Consider the following 15607-nt stretch of genomic DNA (forward strand, 5'->3'; position numbering starts at 1 on the left):
TGCTGAACCGAAGCAGACGTGTCACCTAATGCATCAATTAGCCGCAATTGGCTCCATTACCCACAATGGGTCAAGTCTTTTGAAATATGTTATTCAGTTGTTTTGTCATGATATTAATGAGAATCAGAATATTTAGCTGTGGGTCTTCCAATATTGATATGGACAATGACGAGACCCAGTCTGTTGTTTTAAATATAATCTGGCCCTAAATACAGCGACTGTAATCACTAACACGAGACAGCTAATCCTGTAATATTTAATGTCAGCTTATTGAAAAATAACATCGAATACGCATCGTGACCTTCAAGCCTAATGCACAATTTGCATAAATGTTGCTATATAATACGAGGCGTAAGAGTCAGGAAAGCAGAGGGCAGTGCTTCTGAAGCCTCTACAACATTTCATCGGTCTTGTTAAGGGAGAAGAACAGGAGGACAATGAATATTCTCATTCTACTTGTCCTTTTGGGACCTGGTAGGTTCTTTTATAAAAAAAATAAATGTGTAATAAAGTAAACTGGCAAATATTAAGATGCCAGAAATGCAGTGTAGTTATGTAGTTTGAATGAGTGTGGAGTATCCTAAGCACTTCCACAAATCTTCTCATTGATAACATGTACATGCGAGGTACATTTAAAATAAAATAAAATTCATTACCCGTTTAAAATATCATTGATATCAGTAAATATATACGACAGTAGAATTTCTCAAACGTCAGTTATTTCGCTGACAGTAATTTGTTTGTCTCAAAATTAGTTTTACTGTACTCTATATTGAAACAAATGCAAAAATAATGCAGTGATTTTAAATATCCACAGGTCGATGTTTCGTTTATGTGATAGACAATCATGTTACCTAACATTTTGAACATTTGAATATAGCATACACGCTTATCGAATATAGATTTATACAGCGCCTTATTCTGAGGACACTTTACAGCAATTGTAAAATTATACAAAAGATGATAGTGGTTGAAATAAAGTGTGGGGTGATTACAAGTGGTGGTGTAGTCATGGTGACAGCAGAACACGCGGGAGTGGTCAAGGTGGGGTTGGGGGTAGTGATAGGGGTAGTGATAGGGGTTAGAGTAGTGATAGGGGTAGGGGTAGTGATAGGGGTTGGGGTAGTGATAGGGGTTGGGGTAGTGATAGGGGTTGGGGTAGTGATAGGGGTTGGGGTAGTGATAGGAGTTGGGGTAGTGGTTGAGGTAGTGATAGGGGTTGGGGTAGTGATAGGAGTAGTGAAAGGGGTAGTTAAAGGGGATGGGGTAGTCATAGGGGATGGGGGTAGTGATAGTGGTAGTGATAGGGGTAGTCAAAGGGGGTGGGATAGTGATGGAGTAGGCCTGGATGTAGCTGGATGACATTGGTGGGGAGTAGCAGTAGGAAGAGATGGGTTCTAAGGGAGTAATGTAACCAAGTGATTATAAATATTAATAACGCACGCTTTTACTGCTAAAATTAAGTCAGTTAGTTTCTGCACCACTCACCACAGGGATGTATTCGTACATCATTAAAGTCAATTGGTAAGTGTGAAGGAGACAGACCCTCCGGCCTCTCCTGGGATATATCTCTCATTTTCAAATGTACCTCAAATTTGACACGTTCAGTAAATGATACTGTGCGGTCTACACTGAGGGGAGAATTTGAATAAAATTGGGAAATGTTAAGTCACTTCTATTATAGAATTTGCCAACAACATTATTTGTAACGAGAGGTAAACATGGGTTGATGGCTTGAAGAACGTTTATGCTTTGATATTAGACGTGTTCTTCACTCAAAAAGTGACCACAGTTTTGTTTATTTTGCACCAGGACTATAATATGTTTTATACAATTGAATGCCTATTTGCAGGATGAGAGATGTAAACCCATACTTTTTAATATTACCAATCTTTGAAAATATGAATTGATAATAAGTACAAGACGTCCCAGGATAGACTTTTCTTCTAGGTGTCGCTGTTCATCACTAACACGCGCTATGCATTCCAGGCTTGGCTGTGGCTCAGTACGAGGAAGACGTTCAGTGTGAGAGCGAAGAGGGAGTGTGTCAGTACAATAATGAGACGTGCAATGGCACGTACGAGTTGGGTAAATGCGGTGGACCAATCAACCGGCAGTGCTGTCTCGGTGAGTATCTGCAAGTCTACATTCAATGTGTAAGGGTGGTGTTGTGACACATTGAGGTTAGGGTGAGGATATGGAGACACAGACCCTGAATTGATAAAAGAGGTGGGAATGCAGCCGGGAAGAAGGCGGAAGGGGATTGACTGAGGAGTTGAAGGAGAGAGATTTTGGCAGCAAGGAAGGAAGGAGGAGGAGTTAGAGCAGTGGCTCTTAACCTTTACGCCATCCTGCACCCCTTTGATTCTCAGAAGGGGCATCTCGCACCTTGGGGGTGCGTGCACCCCAGGTTAAAAACCACTGCGTTAAATGGACCTTCTGGAAAGTTCTGGAGAGATCTGCGGGCAGTGGCTATATAAGGGGTATAGGACGCGTGCCCGGGGCTCTAGAAGAGAAGGCTTCCTGTCAGTGCCTATGTGTTGTAGTTTGAGGAACTTCAATAAATTCCTTACCCGAAGATTGCCTCGTGTGGATTCCCTTTCACATCTCTTAAACATAACATTTCGTGAAATGAGTAGCTGGCAGTTTGGTCTGAAGTGCATGGAATAAAAGTTATGCAAGGTATTTTAATGCATTAAATTTAAAACAAAATCTGCTTTGATGTACGAGAGTTGTATTTAATAACGGCAGAATTCAGGGTAGGCTGGAAAGGCAACTCGAGGATAGTTCATTAATTAAACATAAAAATACAGTGTATATATGTTGAACTTCTTTCGCACCGTACGTAACCTACCGTGATAATTGGAGGTGCGGGAAACGGCAATCAACACAATAAGCAGTTCTAAAGAAATTAGTTTTCATTTTAGATTTAAAAGTGCATAGCTCTAGTAGCTTCGTAATATCGGAAGGAAGAGCGTTCCAGACGGCCACAGACGCGTACATTTAAAAGCTGCTGCTGCGCCGATGACCAGAGTTTTGCGTGATGATTTATGCTCCTTGAGATTAGCGAGGTACAGTATGTCATCGCCACGGTAGACTGATGCAATGGGATGCCGGTCACCCGCATGCTCTAATCCTCGTGTTTATTTACCCTCAGAAAACGACAATCCGCTCAGATACAGCCTCCAACTACCGCCTTATGGCCATGGTAAGTGACTGGGATTTTTTTTAAACGACTCAATGGTACTGTATTTATTACATTCGTCTTCTTGATTGTTCACAATAATCTGCATTTTCTTCTTTCCCGACTGGGAGAACTGCTTCCTGTTCGCATTTTTTCCGTGGACAGAGTCGCGTGGCAAATTCTCTTTTTTATATCCGTGGGATAGATGAGATTTTCCAAACATAGCACGAAAATCTACGTTCACTGAATCGATACAGTGTCTATTCATGAAAAAAAAACCTTGCAAGTGTTTGTTCTAATTCTAATATATTGGCATTTAATCCTTCATCTACTGATAACATGTGCACCAATAACATCTATGGCCAGGGAGCTGTGCATATGCAAAGTGTACGCATCACACGTGCAGGTCACACGCCGTTGCCATCGTCACCGTGCGTGCGCTATGCGTGATGCCACCAATGTGCACACACGGACTGCACATGAATCGCACATCCTGCGTAACACAAAATTCCCGATGCTGTTCAAAACCTCCATATAGATGTCAATTCCACTCCAACACATCGCCAAAGCAACGTGGCGCTTCAGTAGCCACTGGAATCCATTTTCGTTTCGGTTTTTATTTGCAAAAGTAGTCATATTGTTTTCAAGTTACGAGTGGGCCTTCACCGACTCATTTACCCAGCGTTCACTTTGGGGAAATTTGTCATGACACTTATCTGTGAATTTAACCGAAAAAAAGTTTTTCACGAAAAACAATAAACTTGATTTTCATTATTGTTTTCTATCTACGTGACTTTACCGAAAGAAGCAAAGAATATCATCCTATATACATGTCAACCCCTTATCAGTGCCTACCTTATTACAGACCAATTTAGACCTTATTGGTCACCCCGTGCACTTTAAATATCAACGTTCATCTTACAAAGTCCCATCACAAGGGAGAAACACAAATAGACATTTTTTGTTGCCCGTATTGAGACGCAGTATGCCGTATGGAGATGAAAACTCAATTTCCCTGTACAAGAATGCATCCTATTTGCATGTATTTGCAAATGTTTCATGGATAAGTGGGTAAAATCCACGGATAGCTCGGATAATAGGATCTGCGATGTCCATCCCTCCACATTATAGCAAATGAGAGGAGTTCTGCATGATCTCAATTTAAATCATGACATACCATATACGCAGTAATATCATACATATTTTTAATTGAAAATGTATGCAAATGTTGACAAGTGTTGAGATTTATTATTTTTACAGGGTCATAGTTTAAGAATCCTTGGTTTGTCAACAGTTATTAAAATAACATTATTCCACTACATTATATTGCATTGCCATACGAATTTCTTATACGTATTTGCCACTGAAAGTCGTCCATCCAATTATGACATTTTACCAAAGGGCAGCAGACATTTAACAGGCTGCTGAAATTTGGTGATGTCGAAACTGGCCCAGTAATTTGGCTTGTTCAAACAAATGGTAATTTGGACACATTGATTCAGAAGGCCAACTGGGTATCGTGTCCCTACTTAGGAGCAATTCCGTTTTTTTTGCTTTGTAAACCCTTCTTAATATACGATAGAAAGTATTAAATCAAATAAAAATGCACACGTCACATTTTCTGTTGAAAACTTAACACTTACTAAGTGGTATGCATGATAGAATTAAGCAACTCCATTCTTTACAATGAAAGCCATAATGTGGGTTAAGAAATGTAAGAAAAAGTGTGGCTTGAGATAAGATGTGTCTGTTGCTGGGAAAATTATTTCAGTGTTGCATCTTTTACACCAAAAATAAATATACCACACGATATAATAATGTTTGCTAGCATGCAGTATTTAATGTTATTCTGTCTTAATATTCTCATTTTACAGTGATTACTCAATGCAAACAGGGTGACTTTTGCCAGTCCCTTGGTGAAAAGTGTCAGGACATTTGGAACCCTAATTTGAAATGCAATGGCAAATACAGACCGAAAATGTGCCCCGAACCAGGACATTGCCAGTGTTGCCTACGTAAGTATCCGCAAGTCTGAATTCGTGCATTAGACACAACTAATGCACGTGGGAAGATACATTGAAACAATCACTCTGTAGTCCACACACTTCGCGGTACATATATAGCACAAATTATAAGTTACGTATGCATTCTCTTCCACTGGGCAAACTAACGGCAGTATAATGCAATTTGATTTGTGTAAACATTCGTTAGAAGTAAATGTTTAAAGTGATCGAAGGATCACATTGTATTGTATTACTTCTGACGGGATTGACTTATTTATTTAAAGTAAAACCCGAACCGGTGGGATGCAAGTTACACTTCAATGTAGCCAAAGCAGAGGGTTAAGCCAATTGTAGGTTAAACCAAGAGAGTCAACGTTCAAAATAAATATGAGCAGGCATTTGATATTAAGTTAATTCTAGTTAACAAATTCAAATAGCCGGAAGAGCACATAAATAGTTGTCACCACTTCAGACAAATAATTAACCAGATTAGCTATCATCATCATCAGCCATGGTAAATTCACTGCTGGACGAAGGCCTCCCCAAGCCACCGCCACCTCTCAGGATGCTCTTGATGTGACAGTCCACCCAGCACCTGCACATGAACTGATTTAATGATGAAGCGACATCCAGAGGAGGGAACACGCCAGGGAAGATTTCCACCAAAGGGATGTAACGATGAAATCAGCTTGTGTTCAGACAGAAGCTACGTGATAGGCATTTTATCCTCGAACTATAATAGACGGCGACGCCTTCAGCAGACCATCTCGGAGTAGATTGAGCGTAGCTGATGATGATGATGACAATGACTTAGGTTTCACACAAGCAAAGAACGCATCTTGGAACGTCTGCCTCGGTTTTATTTGTTACAAAGCCCGGAGCCTAAAGGGCGTTTCCAATAAGCCATTTTTGTACGTTTTAAAAAAACAATTAGTGCAGTGTTCTAACAATAAAGCGTGTTATGAATAAAGCAATGTTTTTGCATAAAAAAATGATATCTCTCCATAATATAGGTTTTGTTAGTTACATCGCATAAAATATAAATGCGTCGTTAAACACGCCACCACCCGACACAGCCAATTAGTAAGGGTTGTCACATAGCCAGAACATGCCAATTCGTCACTAGTACAGCACACCAGTGTGTTGGAGAGCCAAGCCACAACATTTACAATCTCCAGTTTTCGATTGAACTCCTGTTTCAATTTATTTTGAGTTGATTATGCAGTATCGACGACACTGGAGGTAGAATTGTAAACAATTTGGAAAATGGAAGTCGCCTGCATTCTAGAAGTTCACAACACCATTCTATTCAATGAAAGGCATGGATTGAGGACTTATACTTTGATATTACGTGTCCACTGGCAAACATCTAATGTTGTACTTTTCTTGCATCGGTGCTAATCAGATTGTTTACAAAGTAGAGTTATGTTTATTAGTATGGAGGATTGAAAGGCATTCTACTTTAATATGTCTGCTGTTGCTGGGTGCAAACAGGGTGCCAAGCAGATGAAAGGTGTAAAAAGGTTGGTGGATCGTGTCAGTACAATAATTACAAATGCCATGGCATAAACATGCTGAACATGTGCCCTGGAGGAAAAAACTGTCAGTGCTGCGTCCGTGAGTATCCACACGCCTTCAGTCCTAAAACTCTTGAAAACTCATGAACCCTCATTTTTAAAATGTTTAGTTATAGTAACAAAAATCCCGGGCTTGCCGGATTTTGCACTTATCCGGACCACGGCAGACGACCCCAGTAAGATAACCGAGTTCCGACTCGAGCTGATGGCTTACAGTGCAGGCACACGCACAGCAGGTGGCGCACGCCCGGCAGCTGCGTGCAGTAAGCACCGTTCACTCGTCTTAAGCTCTCGTCCAGACCTCTTCAATTCTTCTTTATCTTCGTCTCTCGTGCTGGCTCTTGTTTCCACTGTTGTGTGAAGGCCTGGCAACATGCAAACGCTGTGTATCAAGTTCTTACTCTTTCTGATGTCAAAGTTGACGTAACACTTTCTCGGAAGCGAATCGTGATTTTTCTTTAGTTTGTCCTTTCATTAGAAATGTAGAATTTCCAATACTGGTTTAGGACTGCCATTCTATAGGGAAGCACTACCGAGTGCTCATGTTGAATACGGAGACACTTATGACCTTATTATAACAATGTCAAAAATATATAGCAACTAATGCAGCCAACATGCAAAAAGTGTAGAATGTGTTCTGAATGTGCACATCGATATACATAATTATGTACTTTGTGTTCTATAATTCCGTACAGCAAAATGGAAACCCTTCTGTCACGGCCAAGTGGTGAACGTCGTGAGAGGATGCGAGGGTAAATATGGGTGCGGTCACTACAAGGCACATCGGTAAGTCTTCACTCGCTCAAAGGCTACGTGCGGCACACCCATTACTTCTGGCGATTAAAATGGTCCAGCCCCACCTTTTACAAATTTACCATATTATGTGTTCGTTCTGTGCAATTGAAAAGAGTGGTTGTCAATGTCTGTAATTGACAACGTTATTCAGTCTTCCAAGTAAGTCCAAACACTCTTGTTATACAGTAGTTATAACTTTATATGTCATTTGTGATTACGAAACTGCTCGTAATACTTATCAGAGACAGTTTTCAGCTATTATAGCAGTTTATTAGTTTGCTTATACATTTTATAGTAAGTTATCTTCAGACGATACACGTTCTATCTTTGAGAATACAATCAAACCATCCTTGTGCAATGTGTAAGCAGACAGGACATTACGCTAAATTGATCTGATGATAGAATCTGATTTATTTTTCTGTAAGACAATTGCATTTGATGCTGAGTGGAGCGAGGCACATCGCTTATATTGAATTTCATGGCTCAGAGTAAAGTTCTTCCAGTAATAGAAAACATGATATTACTGTTACATCAATTGTATATACCGTAGTACAATAACGTCTTACACTTCAGAAGTCCATCTCGAATTACCCACGCAAGATGTGCATATTTTGCTTAAAAATGAAATCCTAACGTGCAGTTGAAAAAGCAGCGGGAGTTTTTGAGGCGTTCAATATTTATTTCTTTTAGTGTCCTTTCTGGCTTACCCCGAATTTAGGCTTCATGAGGTTTTATTGTATTAATTTTACGGGACATTTTACATTGCAGCACACACTTAGCCAAAGATCATTTACCATCGCATAGGTAAATGTCTCACCTTTATGAATATGAAGCAAACAGGTTTCATTTATAAATCAGTGAACAACAATTGAGGAAACACCCACTGCCGTTATTTTCAATGGCTTTGTAATTGATAACAATAAATAAATCCACGTGAGTTTGGATCCAATCACTGAACCAAGCGATGGAAGGCCAGATTATAACTCTTGTGGTTATGTGATGAACCTAATTAAGATATGATTTGCTTAGCCGACATTGTTAGCATAGCACTTGACATAAGTCCTTATTGAGGGTTGACTAAGCCCATAAACCATGTAGGGTTAATAAAATAACCACGACCTTGTAGGAAGTCGAGAGTGGTTGTTCCTTGGAGACACTGACCTCCACCCAATTGACATCAGGGATTCAGGGCCTCCACAGAGATGAGCATCGTAACAATATTGAGACACTGGGCATATTTTATTTTATTGAGATGCACACTCATGTTTACATGAACAACTACGATATGAACAACATGTGTACTGTACAGTATATGTATTTTAATGTGAAAATAACCTCTTTTTTATTGAATACAGTCCACATGGCATGCACATGGGAGTGGATATAATTTGCCCAGATGGTTCGAAAGTGAATGCACCATTCAAAGGAGAACTGAAGGGTTGGGCCAGGGCCTACAAGAAAAATAATGCCGTCAATGATGGAGTGATCCTTTCTAACTCTGGTAATGTTACACACTTGTTATAAATAATCCCATTTTGCATAACGCTATTCAATTATTGTATATGTTTATACTACTTGTTCTTGCAGTTCATAGGCTAAGCTTCTTATGATGAATGTGAAGACTAATACACCTCTTTAATGCATTCAGTAAACATAATTAAAATGTGATTCTCCTATACACATATATATGCAGTGCTATGAACAAACACATGAGTTTGAGTGAATAAACAGAGAGAATATAGCACCACAACCTGACAATCATTACGGGCCTAGAAAGATGTTTCTGGGTCTGTGAAGTATAATCCATGCGGGATTTATGGATCAGCAGTGGTGGAAGAATGATTAATATAAAAAACAAGACATTTAATCAATGTGGACCAACCAATAAATGCTTGTCAAGTTGTAACTGAACAAAAACATAGATAAGTAATAGCTTTGCAGCTTGAAACATTAAAAAAAATCTATTGTGTGGAAATGTGTGGCTTTATCCACGATAATACACAGTGCATTATTGTCTGACATTGAGTATTTTACAATGACATTTAAATTCCAATACTAACATGTTCGGTGTTTGTCTCTTTGATTGTGTGTGTGCAGTCTTCTGCATTAAGATTTTCCATGTCCACGCTTACCACTATAAAGGCGCAGTTGACAGTGATCAGGCAATTGGGTATCTGCTGAACGTGCAGAAAGTTTACCCTGGAGTCACCTCCCATATCCACGTCGAGATGTGTGATAAATCCAGAAATCCAACATTTTACTTAAATTAACAACGGCATGAATTGCTGAAGACGGGGTCTTTTTACGTTTCATTCTGGGACTAGTTTAAGGTTTTGCTAATATTAATCACAATAGATTACAAATTTTGTGCAATGAAATATGAGTGATATTACAGGACTTCCTCAGTATCCATAGCTATATCTATTTTCCAGAACCACTAGACCACAACCTCTAAGCTGCGCTCTTAATTTGCACGGAATTATCTCAAGTGAGAGCCCAATATTTGATAGGAGACTCTTAAAGCTACAATGGCTTCAATTCCATTATTTTGATAAGATTCTAGTCATATCTTCATTACTTTACGCAACATTCTGAATCCCAAAAGCTTTTGAAGGATCCTAATTGAGATGTTTTGTAAAATGAGAGCATTTGTTGCGTTTGAGGAAAAACAAAGTCCTGAGAAACTCCCACGAATAACGTGTTTAGAACACTAAAACAGTGTGCAATTAAAGTAAATCGGAACTTCCCTAATTAGAAACCCACTAGCAGTACGCTGCTGTTCCTCAAGGTGAGTGCTACACGCTGATAATCGTGTTATAATTGTATGGTTTTACACTTGGCCAAGTTTACCCCAATTTGCTTTCGTCCTGGTACATAGAAAAGCATTACAATTTAAATGAACGCTTCTGGAGCGCACTGAGTGTGGTTAATTTCACTCCTACCTTTGAATAAATTCAGAAGAGTGTTTTTTTATTGAACTGGTCATCTTGTATAATAACTGTAATCCAGTGCTTTAGGAGGCAAGGATTGGGTGAGTGAATAGATAACTGAAAATTCCAAGGAGACGACATTACAGCCAATGGCTTTGTGAACCATCAAGTGGGAAATTTCTAAATTACCCCCTTCTATGTGTGGATTTTCTCTGAGCACATTTTTCTTCCCACATGCAAAAAACATTCTTTAAATACATATTAACAGACTTTGCTGGGACAAATACATGACAAAGTCACCATCAACAATGCTCAATCCACTGCTGGATGAAGGAAACTGCCACGATCAATAGTATCCATATACATATTTATTTTTAATTTAAAGTGTAGATAGTCACCCACAGTAAAATCTGGTCGAGTGGTAGCATAGCATGACATGTTCAGGGTGACGAGTGTAGATCTAAAGCATTCATGTCATGCATCCTGTGTATTAAGCATATTTGATATGATGCAAACATCTGTAATATCATAAAGTATTCATGCATATTAAATGGTACTTTATTAATGGTATTTTTGATTAATGGCTTGCGGGTGCCGATACAGTATTTGTACCGTTTGCTTGTCGATGAGATTGCAAATAGTCTTTTGAGATCATACTGTATTGTAGAAAATAAAGGTGGTTTATTTCTGCTATCGTCTCATTTTATTTGACTAGTCAGTGCCTGCTTGTTGTATAGGCCAATCCATGGGTGGAGTTTGCGGGGGGGGGGGGGGGGCAAAACCCCGCCCAAACTGGTCATCTTCATTAATGTATTTTCAGTATTCTTTGGGTCTTTCGGTAAAGTCACGTAGATACGTTCAAATTAATAAAAATAAAATAAACAAAAAACTACGACGTTTCGAACACAACACCAGCGATCGTCAGGAGGAAAATGGGGAAAGCTGCTAAGAGCAGACTGCTTTAAAGGTTTAAAATGGGTGTAGACCAGGGGTGGGCAAACTCTTTAACTCGCTGGCCACAATGGGTTCTAAAATTTGACAGAGGGGCGGGGCCAGGAACAGATGGATGGAGTGTTTGTGTGAACTAATATAAATGACACGTAAAAATCATTACGTGAAAGGATTTGGCCTTTAACAGGTAGCAAAGCATTTATTTGCAAGGCAATTTAACAAATTGCACGAATATGAAGGTTAGAGCAGCCATACAGGCTGTGTGTTGGATATTTGGCTCCAACCTCGCTGCAGCAACACATCATCACTTTCAGTTTCAGTGGGAACAGTGTTGTTGATCTCCCATTTTTGCCAGTGCATCCAAGTCTGGAGTTATTTTGGTTGTGGCAATGCTCAGGATAGATCTGAGTTGCTGATCCGTTATCTTTGATCTGTGACGGGCTTTGTTGGCGTTCATGACGCTGAATGTCTGCTCACACACATAAGTCAAGCCAAACAAAGTCAGTATCTTCTGTGCAGTCCTCCGGAGGTTTGGAAACGTGGCTCTGTTAAGTGAAGCATAAAAGCCATTCAGTTTAGGACGGAGTCAGACTGAAGATCTATCAGTTCCAACTGCAGCTCCTGTGGTGCTGTTTCAGGGCCTTGTGACAGGGGACAGGACACCAGCTGAAGTGACTGTTCAATGTTTTCGAAATCAGAGAACCTACGTCAGAATTCTCCGTGCAGGTCCTCAAGTTATTTGCTGTATTTTTTTGCGTTTCGCGGTGCCTCTTCCTGCATGGCAAGTGTGGGGAAATGAGCGAAAGATTTGTTCGCAATTTTTCTAGAGAACAAAGTGAGCTTGGATTTGAAGGCTTTCACATGTTTGTACATGTCGTGAACAAACTGATATTTCCCCTGCAGTTTCACATTCAGTTCATTCATGTGTGAAAATATGTCCACAGCAAACGCAAAGTCACTAAGCCAGTTCTTGTCGCTTAGCTCAGGGAATTCGTCAGATTTCCCCATCAACTCCAAAAATGTGATGATGTCCTCTTTCAGCTCCCACACTCGTTGTGAAACTTTCCCCAAACTTAACCAGCGGACACGAAAGTGGTACAGCAAGTCCTGATGATTCGCATCAGTTTCCTCCAGGAACGTAATAAACTGACGGTGCTGAAGTCCTCTTGCTCGTATAAAGTTCACAAGTTTTACGACTGGATTCACGGCATGATTAAGCTGCAATACAGACTTACACAGGGATTCCTGATGAATGATGCAGTGAAGGAAAATAAGATCCTGGACAGGGTTTTCCTCTTTCACTTTATCCTGGATTCTTTTCAGTAGCCCAACATTTCTTCCAGTTAAATTTGGCGATCCATCCGTTGTGACATTGACAAGTTTACTCCAAGGTAGCTTCATTCTTTCGATGACAGCAGATACCTGGTTATACAAGTCCTCTCCCCGCGTTGTTCCTTTCAGGTACTCCATGGTCAAAAACTCCTCTGTTATCGCAAAACTGTCGTCAATGCCTCGGATAAAAATGAGGAGCTGAGCAGTGTCTTTTACGTCCGTACTTTCATCCAGTGCTAGTGAATATAATTCAAAGGAATCAGACTTTTTGTTTAATTGACTGGCTATATTTTCATCAATCAGTTCCACATGGTGAGTCACAGTCCTGCGTGATAAACTGACTTTTTAAAATTTGCTTTTGATCTCCGGACACAAGATGTCTGCTGTCTGTACCATGCATTCTTTTACAAACTCACCTTCGGAGAAAGGTTGCTAGCCTTTGCTATTTCGAATGCCACCAAAAAACTTGCCTTGGTAGTTGACTCTTGAATCGCAGTTTGTCGGTGAAAAAAATGTTGCTGAGTCTGTAAATTAGCTGCCAACCTCTGAGCCGTAGCCGCCCGTTCTTGCGTTGACTGCTTGCTAGCGTAGTTAGCATGCTTCGTAGCAAAGTGACGGCTGATGTTGTACTCCTTGAAAACTGCGACAGTTTCTCGGCATATCAGGCATACAGCCTTCGATTGGACTTCAGTGAAAAAGTATTTTGTTGTCCACTCCGTGTTAAACACTCGGCATTCATTGTCCACTTTTCGTTTCCTTGATCCGCTCATTTTACAGAAGGGCTCACAGGGCAAAGCGAAAAAGTGAAGGGAGCACCTTATCTAACTCAGCAATGTAAACAAACCCTGAAAATGGCGCTGACGGCCCACAATGCATTGCGAGATCATGTGCCCTTTCGAGCCCTATACAGTAGAGCCTCTGGTCACGAACGCTTTTGACCACGACCAAATCGGGTTCCGACCAAAAAATGCACAATTTTTTTTAATCTGGTCACGAACACAAACTCGGGTGGTGATCAAACACGGCGGCGGCCGATTTCCCCTTCCTCGCCATTTTTTTTTGTAAGCACCAAATTACCTGTTGTTTGTTTACAAACAACACAAAGCGTGACAGTTATGTATATAACTTTTGTTATATAAAATTCCTAGTAAGATATTAATTTTGTGAGTGTAGTCATACCCCTCCCCCCTCATTCAAGCCGTAATTTAGAGAGCGAAAGCGCTGAGTACGTAAATCGCTAACATAAGAACCCGTTAATCTCTTCTCGCATCATTCATACGATGATGCGGTGAAGTAAACATTCATACGATATTACGGTGAATGCTTCCAAAAACAATACTGTACCCAAATATTACTGTTAACTTACTTTCAATAGAAACATGAATTGCTCATACGAATATTATCTTTCTCTCCCAGAATCGACCGACTGATGTAGCAGACGAAACAATCATCTTGTTGAACGATTCTAAACTTTGACGCAGCAATGTTAGTTTTCTCTGTTGTTCAAGGTTTTCTCAGTGTTATTCAATGATTTTACATTTAGTTTACTATTATACTATGAATTCTACGGCATAATTAGCTATTTTTAAATCCTTTATATTAGGTTCACTTGCTTGCTTGCGTGCTTACGACTGTGCAAATCTTTCGGTCGTTTTTTAACCCACTTCCCGTGATCCTATCGAGCTGACATTTTGCACACAGACTCGTTGTGCGTGACAATCTATTTTCGTGAAAACATTTTTCCATAACTTTACACTTTTTAGGAATTTTTTTTTATATTTAATTACCAATTGCTTAATGGTGGCAGGCAATCATCTGACCCATAGGTGGCAACCATCTCAAGCTAGAGGACGAGAGGACTCTAGCCGCCACGCATATAAAGGATTTATAGTGAAAAACTTTGTTTTTACGGGTTAATTTTTTGTGCATAAAAATCTTTAAAAAACAATTTTTACATACAGTTCGTAGGAGTCTGGAACGGATTCATCGTATTTAAATACAATCCAAAGGGGAAATTAGGTTCGAGTCACGACCAAATCGGGTTGCGACCAAAGTTATGGAACGAATTATGGTCGTGACCAGAGGTTCTACTGTACACCACACTCCCGGTCAAAGTGCGCCATCTATTGGGGAAATGGGGCATTACAGGAGGAAGGTAAAATTTACTTGAATAATAATAATATTTGGAAAAGTTCGGCGGGCCGAATTAAAAAGCCTAACGGGCCGTATACGGCCCGGGGGCCGTACTTTGCCCATATCTGGTGTAGACCCTTGGACTGTTGGATGAAGGAAACTGCCACCATCAATAGTATCCATATACATCTTTATTTTTTATTCTAGTCGGGATAAAAGACCCTTGGGCTACACCCATTTTAAACATTTTAAACAGTCTGCTCTTAGCAGCTTTCCCCCTCTGTTTTTCTCCTGATGACGATCACTTGTGTTGTGATCGAAACGTTGTCGTTTTTTGTTTATTTTATTTGTATTAATTTGAACCAAAAGACCCAAATAATATTAATTCCTGCAGTCACGAAAGCTTTCAATCTAGATTTATTTTCAGTAGATTACAATAAAAAATAAATGTATTATATGCACCCGCAATTCCAAATGTGAGGGACAAAGCGAACCCCTGTCCCCCTCCAAATATAGAAGTCAAACTCCGCCTATGGGCCAATCCATGTCTAATGAGCCTACCAGACGAAGTATTGAGATGACACACCCTTCTTTATTTTCCGCACGAGTTCACGTCGCACGCATCCACTCCACTCCAAATCTCTCTAGGAAGCGCCCCGATGACCCCACCTCATCTGGTGATGTCAACACTCTCTCCCTGGG

General features: G+C 40.1%; 1 protein-coding gene across 1 annotated transcript; it reads left to right on the top strand.

Annotated features, from left to right (window-relative positions):
- Nucleotides 1–379: 379 nt before the first annotated feature.
- On the top strand, nucleotides 380–7554 carry LOC144722828 (lysozyme 1-like). Its single transcript, XM_078601275.1, has 6 exons — nucleotides 380–474; nucleotides 1990–2127; nucleotides 3158–3208; nucleotides 5059–5199; nucleotides 6682–6804; nucleotides 7460–7554. The coding sequence occupies exons 1-6, from the start codon at nucleotides 438–440 to the stop codon at nucleotides 7552–7554; spliced, it is 585 nt and encodes a 194-aa protein (XP_078457401.1). The 5' UTR covers nucleotides 380–437.
- Nucleotides 7555–15607: the final 8053 nt, after the last annotated feature.

The sequence above is a fragment of the Lampetra planeri genome, chromosome 15 (genome assembly GCF_965212315.1).
Source record: "Lampetra planeri chromosome 15, kcLamPlan1.2.h2, whole genome shotgun sequence".
NCBI lineage: Eukaryota > Metazoa > Chordata > Hyperoartia > Petromyzontiformes > Petromyzontidae > Lampetra > Lampetra planeri.